The 10,814-nt window shown below is 45.5% G+C and overlaps 1 protein-coding gene across 2 annotated transcripts in view; it reads left to right on the plus strand.

Moving 5' to 3' along the window:
- LOC143933566 (phospholipase A2 inhibitor and Ly6/PLAUR domain-containing protein-like) overlaps nt 1-10,814 on the plus strand; it is a 31,411-nt gene extending 20,597 nt beyond the window's left edge. For both annotated transcript variants that reach the window (XM_077456509.1, XM_077456508.1), the window contains exon 5: nt 1,702-10,814. In XM_077456509.1, coding sequence (XP_077312635.1) covers nt 1,702-1,895 — 194 coding nt within the window. In that variant the 3' untranslated portion in view covers nt 1,896-10,814. The remainder of the gene's footprint in view (nt 1-1,701) is intronic.

Below are 10,814 nucleotides of genomic sequence, written 5' to 3' on the forward strand. Positions count from 1 at the left end.
CACATGTGTGTCATCTGCACTTATATATGTGTTCCCAGTGGCATCACTAGGGGGTGGCTTTTGGGGCTGCAGCCCCGAATCTGGAGCCCATAGCCCCGAGTCTCTGCAGGGGTCCCCAAGGGGTGGGGAGGCTCTCTGGGGACCTTGATGTAACTACGGGGCTCTCTGGGACCCTGATGCAGGGGGGAGGCTCTCTGGGGTCCCTAATGTAAGGGGGGCCTCTCTGGGAACCCTGGTGTAAGTGGGGGGCTCTATGGGGACCTGATGTAAGGGGGGGGCTCTCTGGTGACCCTGATGTAAGGGGGGCTGTCTGAGAATATATACACACACACACATTATATACATGTGTATGCTCGCCCAAGCATATGACTTTCTTTACTACCCTGCTATGGGCTCTAGCCCCAGATCTTTTGTAGACCTAGCAACGCTCCCCTGTGTGTTCCCTTCCCATTCTGATTGTAGGATGTAGGTACTTTGGCCTAGCCTGAAGTCTAGGGGGAGGAAGAGTGGCCATTAGGTCCCTTTCTCCCATTCCTTGGAGATCCTCCCCACTTAGCACTTGTTTGTTGACATCGGCTGACCATGAGGAGAGGGGTCCACTTGGCCTTTATGGCTAGACGGACCTGAATGTGCTTTACCCCGTAAGAAGCCTTGTGAACCCTTGGGTCAGGGAGTCATCCTTCCTCTTCAGGGGGGAGGATCAGGGACATACTCTAAATGCACTTTTTTTGTGTGCGTTCACATACACTTTTTTGGTTCACTTACTGGTGTTTACATTTTCGGCACCCTCCGTAGGCTAAAAAAACAAACAAAAATGAACATAAGTGGATATTTATTAGGCTCGGTTCACACAGGACGCGGCACGACTTGCAGCGCCGCGACCTGCCGCGACCTCAGCGGCGACTTGCAAAATGACTTCTGTATAGAAGTCAATGCAAGTCGCCCGAGGTCGCCGCAAAAGTAGTACAGGAACCTTTTTTCTAAGTCGGAGCGACTCGAATCGCTCCTACTAGAACGGTTCCGTAGTACAGAACGGGGGGCGACTTGTCAGGTCGCGGTGCGGCAAGTCGTGCCGTGTCTGGTGTGAACCGAGCCTTAAGGTAATATTAACAAAAATGTTTCTATTTGTACTTAAATAACAAACATGTTATACTTACCTGCTCTGTGCAGAAGTTTTACACAGAATAGCCCTGGTCCTCCTCTTCTCAGGTCCAGTGGCGGCTTCCTCCTGCCAAGTTTCCCTAGAACAAGCAGCTTTCTCTGGGGGACACCCAAGCAGACTCGCTTCCAAGCCGCGGCTCTGTGTGTCCATTCACACACAGAGCCGCAGCTTGGCCCTGCCCCCTCTCTCTCCTCATTGGCTCACTGGCTGTGATTGACATCAGTGAAAGCCAATAGATCATGCTGCTTTTGTCAACCAAGGAGCAATGAGTGTCCCTGGAAAGCTGAGGCTCTTGTGCACATAGTTGGATCGAGACGGGTCTCGGGTGAGTATTGGGGGCTGGGGGGGGGGGGCTGCTGCTGAAGGTAAAAAAGAAACTTCTGCCTTTAGAACCACTCTAAGCTGTAATTTTAGGTAGACCCTTGCACGAAATAGTAGTTATCAAAAGATGTTGTGTAGAATTTATACATGTGTTCTCCTTGAATATGCTTAATTTCCTTTAAAAAGCCTTCTAAAAGGTTCCTTTTGATCTTCTGCAGGAAAAAAGTATGCCAAGACGGCTATGCGGGGATGTGGCACCAAGACACTCTGTGACCTCGGAAGCCAAAACTTTAACTACGGAGGCGTTAGCATGAGAAGAGAAATCACCTGCACAAGCTATGGTCTCAACCTTCATGCCAACATGTTGCTAGTTGCAATAGCTGCTTTGTTTGCACACAGACTAATGCTCTAGGTACCATCTTCTGATCATCAACCGTATAGTGTGCCACTGTTTTCAACAAAATGCCCTACGTGTACATACTAGGAGCACAACGTTAGTTGGCGAATGGCATTTTTTTTTTCTGTTTCTGAATGTCTGGCACCCTGGTGCATGCATCAAATATCAAACTACGGCGCATGAAACATGCTTTCATCACAACATACTTGGAAAAATGTATATCAAATGGCTGTCACCTGACACTCAAATGTCGCTTTTAGTTTCTTATTCTCTTCAAATAATTAATGGCACTAAGACCACTTTGTACTTACAAAGTTCAACCTCAAAATCCTGGGGCAAGGTCAGGCCTGACCTATGGGATGAGGTTGAGCCACACTTATCAGCCTTGGCTATCTGCTTTTCTGGACTGAATTTGAGTCCCAAGGTCCTATGTAAGTCCTGAGATATAACTGTCTCACGAGTTGGACTATGCCCATCTACTTCCTGGAATGAGGTCAGGTCTCATCTAATTTCTTTCTAGGACCAGGTTTGACCATACCTATCTGCTTCCAGTGATGATGTTGGGCCTTGCCCATTTGGTCCTTGGGACTAGATGGGGCCATGCCTATCTGTTCCTTGGGACTAGGTTGGGCCATGCCTTATCTGCTTCCTGGGCTAAACTTGGGGTAATACCTATTTCGGGGATTAGGTTGAATCATTCCTAACTGCTTTATGGGATGACCTTGGGCCTCACCTATCTGCTTCCTTAGCGAAGTTGGGCTCATCTATCTGCTTACTGAGATGTGGTCGGACCACCTCATCTATCTACTTACTGAGATGAGGTTGGACCTCACCTATCTGCTTCCTAAGATGAGGTTGGGACTAACTTATCTGCTTCCTCTGATAAGTTGGGCCTCACCTACCTGTTCCCTGAGATAAGGTTGGGACTATCTTATCTGCTTTCTAGTATGAAGTCGGGCCTCACTTATCTGCTTCCTCTGAGAAGTTGGGCTTCACCTACCTACTTCCTGGGATGGGGTTGGGCCTCATTTATCGGCTTCAATGACGACCTGGTCTTACCTGCTCTACCTTTAACGTCAACCAATATTAAGAAAGAGGCCCCCCTTGATCAACCGAGCAAGGAAAATCCTGACCTTCTAGCAAATGTGGCAATTAGCATTTTTGATTTAATATTACCCAAATTTATTCAGTCATATTTTATAGATAAGCCATTGAATATCAATTTAAAGATGAGGTTGTCAACCCAGGGAGCTAGGTACATACATCCAATGCGTTTTATGGTTCCCCAATGATTTGTATTAACATTTCGGTCAAGGAACTTTATTGTTTTTAATAAATAGTCAAGTATATAAAATAATAATTAAGTAAATAAATGGCAAAGGGCAAACAGTATTGGTCTTTGCAACATACCAGCCTTTTAGGCAGGGTAGTTTTAGGCCTAAACTTGGCCTGTGAATAAGGGAAGACCAGTCTGAATGTGGCCTAACTGAAAATATTTGAAAGCCAACAAGACAAGCCAAGGAAAATAAAACATTTTGGGCAAATGTAAGAGCTGCCAGATTACCATTCTGGGCCTCCTTTATTTCCCAGACTCACAGTCCTCTTTATGTAACTGTCAAGCAGCCAGATGATTAATTGATCCCATTCGAGGACAAAACATTAACTCCAAGCTTTTTTGCCAAATCTATTGTCTGCAGAATACATATGCCATCAATTTCCAACTTGGAACCTTTCCCACTTATTTTCAAAACAACATGTGCCTTCCCATAATCGCTCTTGTTGTAATGACCTTTTCGTACTAGTCATTGCACTTTACCATACGTTTGTATTATTTCTTAAAGTGATATTTCATATATTGAAAACCTTTGTCATTGGGTGGCAAATATCCTACTTGATACTTATAAGTTCATTTGAATTTCTTGTAGGTGTATCAATGGGTCGTGTTCTTCTAGTACAACATCAGACATTACATTGAGGTTGTGCTAATTCGATCAGTATTTATATCCATGGGTATGTGTTGGCTTACACCATCTTGGGGCTCCTTGTGTCACCTTGCATGTCCTCCCATTCTACTTTGTGCCTGTTCACCTTTTCCTATGAACAATTTGTGGGATTATGTCACCAGACATAGAGAGTGTTGTAAAGTCACAATAGTCATTGCTTTGTACCAGTGCCAGAGACTTGCTCTTGGTGCTGATCAATGTCATCTTTATGTTTCTCTAGGATCTACAGCACTTACTTAGTCCCGTAACCCCATTATTCATCAAAATCACAAACAGTGCATATGCTAATGCCAGTTTTCACTACTAACTGTCTGCAATTAGTGTTTCTTCTCACTCAGCATGTAATACGTAGACACAGGATAGTTTTCACAATACCCATACTACATTCACACAAACAGACAAACTGTGAGAGTTGGGTAGAGTTGTAGAGTAGGGGCACAGAGGTGCTTGGTGTAGTTCCCCAAATTGGCCACTAGATGTCACCATAGTTAGGGTTGAGAACCCTACATGGGTAGGGCTGGTACTTCCTCACTATCTATGGTACACTACTCTGGGGTCCTCTAGTGGCTACTTACGTAGTAGGCAGTGTAAGTGCCTAAATAGCCAATTTAGGGAAGCAGCCCATACCTCTAGGGCAGGGGTAGGGAACCTCGACTCTCCAGCTGTTTTGAAACTACAAATCCCATCATGCCTCTGCCTCTAGGAGTCATGCCTGTGATTGTTAGGGTCTTGCAATGTCTAATGGGACTTGTAGTTTCAAAACAGCTGGAGAGCCAAGGTTCCCTACCCCTGCTCTAGGGGCTTACCAAAATTCTTCACCCCATATCTAAAGTATGCGAGTAGTCCTATTATCCAGAACCTCTCATGCTTTACTCCCCTCCAAAGGGGAAGCTTTTAATGATCAAATGACCACCAACAGACTCCTTCCAAACTATTTATATAGAACCTGCTTATCCAAGATTCCCAACACTGGCAGGGGCAGGGCTGGCACTTTGTCACTATCTATAGCACACCCCACTTAATAGTATACTCTGGGGGCCACTAGAGGCTACTTAATCAGTAGGCAGTATACATGCCTAAGTAGCTGAGTTGAGAAGCAGTCCACCCCTTTAGGAGCTTGGCAGCGTTCTACATGCCATACCTAAGGTATATAAGTAGTCCAATATGTCTGGAATTTTCTTTCCTTGCTCCCCCCTAAGAGGATGCTTCCATAAGTTATATCCTCAAATATTACTTCTTTATTGCCTTGGCAGTGCTTCCAATGACCAACTGACCACCAGAAGACTCCTACCAAAAATATTCATACAGAACCAGCTTACCCAAGATGACCCACACTGGCAGGGTCAGGCTGGTAATTCCTCATTATCTATTGTACACCCTGCTCACTACCCTGGGGACCTTTAGCGGCTACATAGGCACTAAGTAGTTGAATGGAGGAGCAGTCCATATCCTTAGGGGATTTCCAGTGTTCTACATCTCACACTTAAGGGAAGAGAGTAGGTCCATAAGTCTGGCAACTCTCCTTCCTTTTTTCCTCGTAAGGGGGGGGGGGGGGGGTTTCCAGAAGCTAGGTTCTCAAACATAATTTTTTTGCTGCCTTGGTACTTGCCCTGCTTTCAATGACCAACTGACCACTGGTAGACTCCCGCCAAACTATTTCTACAGAACCTGCTTACCCGAACCGCCATTTACTGGCAGGGGCAGGGTTGGCACTTTCTCACTATCTTTGGCACATCCCACTCAATACTCTGGGGACTTATAGTGGCTACTTAGGCAGTAAAAGTGCCTATGTTGCCAAGTTAAGGAGCAGCCCATACCTTTAGTGATTTGCCAATGTTCTACATGCTCATACCCAAGGGATGTGAGTAGTCCTATAAGTCTGGCACCTATCCCTCCTTGCTTCCCCACTAAGAGGAAGCTTCCAGAAGCTATGTTCTCAGATATTTCTTTTTTTTGCTGTCTTGGTCCTTGCCCTGTTTCCAATGACCAACTGACCAATGGTAGACTCCCACCAAACTATTTATATGGAACCTGCTTGTCCAAAATGCCCCTTACTGGCATGGGCAGGGGGTGGCACATTATCACTATCTACAGTACACACTACTCTGAGGATCTTTAGGAACTACTTAGGTGGTAGGCAGTGTAATTGCCTAAATAGCCAATTTAAGAAACAGCCCATACCTCTAGGGCAGGGATATGCAATTAGCGGACCTCCAGCTGTTGCAGAACTACAATTCCCATGAGGTATAGCAAGACTTTGACAGCCACAAGCATGACAGCCAGAGGCAGAGGCATGATGGGACTTGTAGTTTTGCAACAGCTGGAGGTCCGCTAATTGCATATCCCTGCTCTAGGGGCTTGCCAAAATTCTGCATCCAATGCCAAAGGGATGTGAATAGTCTCATAAGTCCAGCGCCTCTTCTTCCTTGCTTCCCCCCAAGGGATAGCTTACAGAAGCTAGATCCTTAAATACTACTTCTTTGCTGTTATGATCTTTTCACTGCTTCCCGATGCCCAAATGAAAACCGTCAGACTTCCACCAACACTATTTATACAGAAGTCGCTTACCTAAGATGACCCATACTGGCAGGGGATCGGCTGGCGCTTCCTCACTATGTATGGTACACCTCATTCACTACTCTGGGGATCTCTATTGGCTACTTAGGTAGCCTACTATACAACCTTAAGTATGGCAACATCTAGTGGCAATTATGGGGAACTACACCCATTACAGTAATCCTACCCTACATAAGTAGTTTTAGGGAGTGTTAGTGAATTGGGTCAGAGTCAGGAAAATAAACTGGAAGATACAGGGTCAGATATAAGAAAATAAACCAAAAGGTATAGATACAGAAAAAGGCAGAGGAATAGAGGGACAGGGCTTGGACGTTCATGACTTCCTTCTCCTTGTCCATTGTAGAGGAGAATGGCGTTAAAGGAATTTAGATAACACAGAGTTTAAACGGAAGGAAACCTAAATATTGAGAGGAAGGGATTTTTCTAGGAAAACGATCCTGTTACCCGTTATGTAGCCCTTTCTCACAGTCTGGAAGATTCAGGGCAAGTCAACTGGATGGAAATCCAAGGAGTAGTAATGGTACTTTTCTCACATTGCTGGATGGCATATTCATAGCTGTTTCTAGTGATTGTTAAGATTTAGTTGTGGCCGTTCAGACTTACATTGGAAGCTTCAACTATCATATGTCATATAAAATATTCTCCTGGAAATAGAAGGACAGTGGATACCAGTGAAACAACTCTACTCCTTCCCACCATCACCAATATATTTTCTCTTTCTTAAAAGTTAAACTGCTTTATTGACATTGAGTGTTCATGGCGTCCTTATTTCTTCTTACAAACAAGACTGCAATGTTGGCTCCAGACAGTAAGGATGTCAGAGGGACAGAAGAACAAACACAGTGGCTAGCCTACAACACATAGCCAGTCTCACCCACAGCAGCAAAATCCAGAGCTCACTCACAGCAGCAAAGACCAGTCTCACTTACAGCAGCAAAGTCCGGTATTCGGTCACCCCAAATCTTTTGGTGGAGGGGGGATTATGGTGTGGGGTTGTTTTTCAGGGGTTGGGCTTGGTCTCTTAGTTCCAGTGAAGGGAACTCGTAAGCATACCAATAAAATTTGGACAATTTCATGCTCCCAACTTTGTGGGAACAGTTTGGGGACGGCCCCTTCCTGTTCCAACATGACTGTGCACCAGTGCACAAAGCATGGTCCATAAAGACATGGATGAGCGAGTTTGGGGTGGAGAAACTTGACTGGCCTACACAGAGTCCTGACCTCAATCTGATAGAACACCTTTGGGATGAATTAGAGCAGAGATTGCGTTCTTATCCAACATCAGTGCCTGACCTCACAAATGTGCTTCTGGAAGAATGGTCAACCATTCCCATAGACACACTCCTAAACCTTGTGGACGGCCTTCCCAGAAGAGTTGAAGCTGTTATAGCTGCAAAGAGTAGGCCAACTCAATATTGAACCCTACGGACTAAGACTGGGAGGCCATTAAAGTTCACGTGCGTGTAAAGGCAGGTGTCCCAATACTTTTGGCAATATAGTGTATTTCACCATAGAAAGGATGATAAGTGGTCTTTTTAAAATATTTTCACACAAGATTCATAAGGCTTTCACCCAGGATTCACATACTTTTTTTTTATTGAATCCAACTAGAAAATGTGAGGATCTTGCGTGGAAATTGTTTTAAGAGTTGTTTCAAAGAATTTTTTAGTCCCCATGCACACGGGGCGCTTTAACAGCGTCAAACTTTTTTTTTTGCAGCTGGGTCTATTTAATGTCAATAATTTAAGCGTTCATCATTAATTCAACAGAATGGTAGAGACAAACCTGTTTGAGCAAAGTGGTGAATAATTAGAAAATACAATTCTGGTAAGTCTTCTCCGGAGACTCGAAATGGTATTGGGCTCTTTGATGAAATCAAGATTTCAGGATTGTGGTTTATTATAATGTCGAACTAAAAAGCTGTTTGGAAACATTATAATTAATCGGCCAATTAAAGTTGTACGTCCAGCCACAGCCTTTTGTTTTTGGATGGAGGGGGTGAAGGCTTACAACCAGTGGCGTCGCTAGGGGGTGGCTTTTGGGGATATAGCCCAGAATCTGGGGCCCATAGCCCCGAGTCTCTGCAGGTGTCCCCAAGTGGAGGGGATGCTCTCTGGGGACTCTGATGTAAGTGGGGGGGGGGCTCTCTGGGGACCCTGATGTAAAGGGGAGGCTCTCTGGGGACCCTAATGTAAGGGGGGCTCTCTAGGAACCCTGATGTAAGTGGGGGGCTCTCTGGGAACCCTGATTTTAAGGGGGAGCCTCTTTGGGGACTCTGATGTAAGGAGGCTTTCTGGGGACCCTGATGTAAAGGGGGGCTCTCTGGTTACCCTGATGTAGTGGGGGGCTCTCTGGGGACCCTAATGTAAGTGGGGGGCTCTCTGGGGACCCTGATTTTAAGGGGGAGCCTCTTTGGGGACTCTGATGTAAGAAGGAGGCTTTCTGGTTACCCTGATGTAGTGGGGGGCTCTCTGGGGACCCTGATGTAAGTGGGGGGCTCTCTAGGGACCCTGATGCAAGTGGGAGCCTCTTTGGGGACTCTGATGTAAGAAGGAGGCTTTCTGGGGACCCTGATGTAAAGGGGGGCTATCTGGGAACCCTGATGTAGTGGGGGGGCTCTCTGGGGACCCTGATGCAAGGGGAGCCTCTTTGGGGACTGATGTAAGAAGGAGGCTTTCGGGGGACCCTGATGTAAGGGGGGCTCTCTGGGGACCCTGATGTAAGAGGGGGCTCACTGGGGGCCCTTATGTAAGAGGGGGCTCTCTGGGGACCCTGATGTAAGGGGGGCTCTCTGGGGACCCTGATGTAAGGGGGGGCTCTCTGGGGACCCTGATGTAAGGGGGGGCTCTCTGGGGACCCTGATGCAATGGGGAGCCTCTTTGGGGACTCTGATGTAAGAGGGGGCTCTCTGGGGGCCCTGATGTAAGGGGGGCTCTCTGGGGACCCTGATGTAAGGTTGGGGGGCTCTCTGGGGACCCTAATGTAAGGGGGGGCTCTCTGGGGACCCTGATGCAAGGGGGAGCCTCTTTGGGGACTCTGATGCAAGAAGGAGGCTTTCTGGGGACCCTGATGTAAGTGGGGGGGCTCTCTGGGGATATATGCACACACATTTATTACTGTATATACATGTGTATGCCCGCCCAAGCGTATGACTTTCTTTACTACCCTGCTATGGGCCCTAGCCCCAGATCATTTGTAGACCTAGCAATGCCCCTGCTTAGAACCCCTTTTGAGTTGATACTGCTATCTGGGACTCCATTACAAAGATTTCCCCTCACTTCCTGTCCCGGTGACAACGCTTTCACCATACAGTGATGGTAAATCTCCAAGAGAGGAAAAAAAAAAAAAACAGGAATAAAAACTATTTTTATGTAGATTAAGGAAAGGCTAGAAGACCCCCCAGAAACTTTTCAATTTCTATCTATTTCCCTGTTGCTGATTTTCCCATACTTCCTGGCTGCTAAAGCCATTGTCATCCATCGGTATAGAAAGAGAAGAAAAATTTCTGTAACCGAGTCTTTTGAAAGCAGTAAAAAAAAAATCCAACTGCATTTCTAATGCTCTATTCAAAACTAAAAATATAGCAACTGTGAATGTAGAGAAGGACGGTATTCCGGAATCTCCAGATCCTGGAGATGATCTTAAAACGAGCCGATACACAATATGAAGGTTCAGTAACAAATAATAGGAGTCTATTTTAAAAAAAAGTTGCATTTCCTATTATCGGCAGCTCCATCTAGTGGCCATAATGGGGTATTTTCCTGAAATGCCGCAATCAGGAAATTACCACTTTATGGCCACTAGATGGAGCTGCCGATAATAGGAAATACATAGAAAATGACATTTCACACATATTACACTATCATAGGGATTATTTGCAGCGTTTGTGAGCAACTGGAGCATTTTTTTTTTTTTTATAAATAGACCCCCAACGTGTCAAATTCCCCTTCTATGGATCAAGCTACAGGAAACTAAAGTAATATGGAGTCCGGAACTTCCTATATCAACATGGTACTCAATGCCTCCTTACATATATATACTGAATTCTACTTGATTTTTTTTGCACGTTACAGAGAGACATATGCAAAATACAAGATGGGGATCCTCCCCTCCGCTGGTCTTCCAAGCCCCCCCCCCCCCCCCCCAATACTGCAAGGACTGTAACACCCAATGGGGACTTTGCTGCACATTTATTATGGCTCATTTCATGAATTCAGTCGCCGCTCAAGTCGGTATTCTTCTCTGGCTAAATATTGCAATCATAACATTATCTTCTATTATTATTATTTTATTTATTTTTTTTTCATATGAATTCAATGTAGACCTTGTCTAAATGAAAACAAATATAAAACAA

Source organism: Lithobates pipiens, unplaced genomic scaffold, assembly GCF_037356315.1.
Source record: "Lithobates pipiens isolate NorthernLeopardFrog02 unplaced genomic scaffold, aLitPip1_a1.2 Scaffold_27, whole genome shotgun sequence".
NCBI classification, from domain to species: Eukaryota; Metazoa; Chordata; class Amphibia; order Anura; family Ranidae; genus Lithobates; species Lithobates pipiens.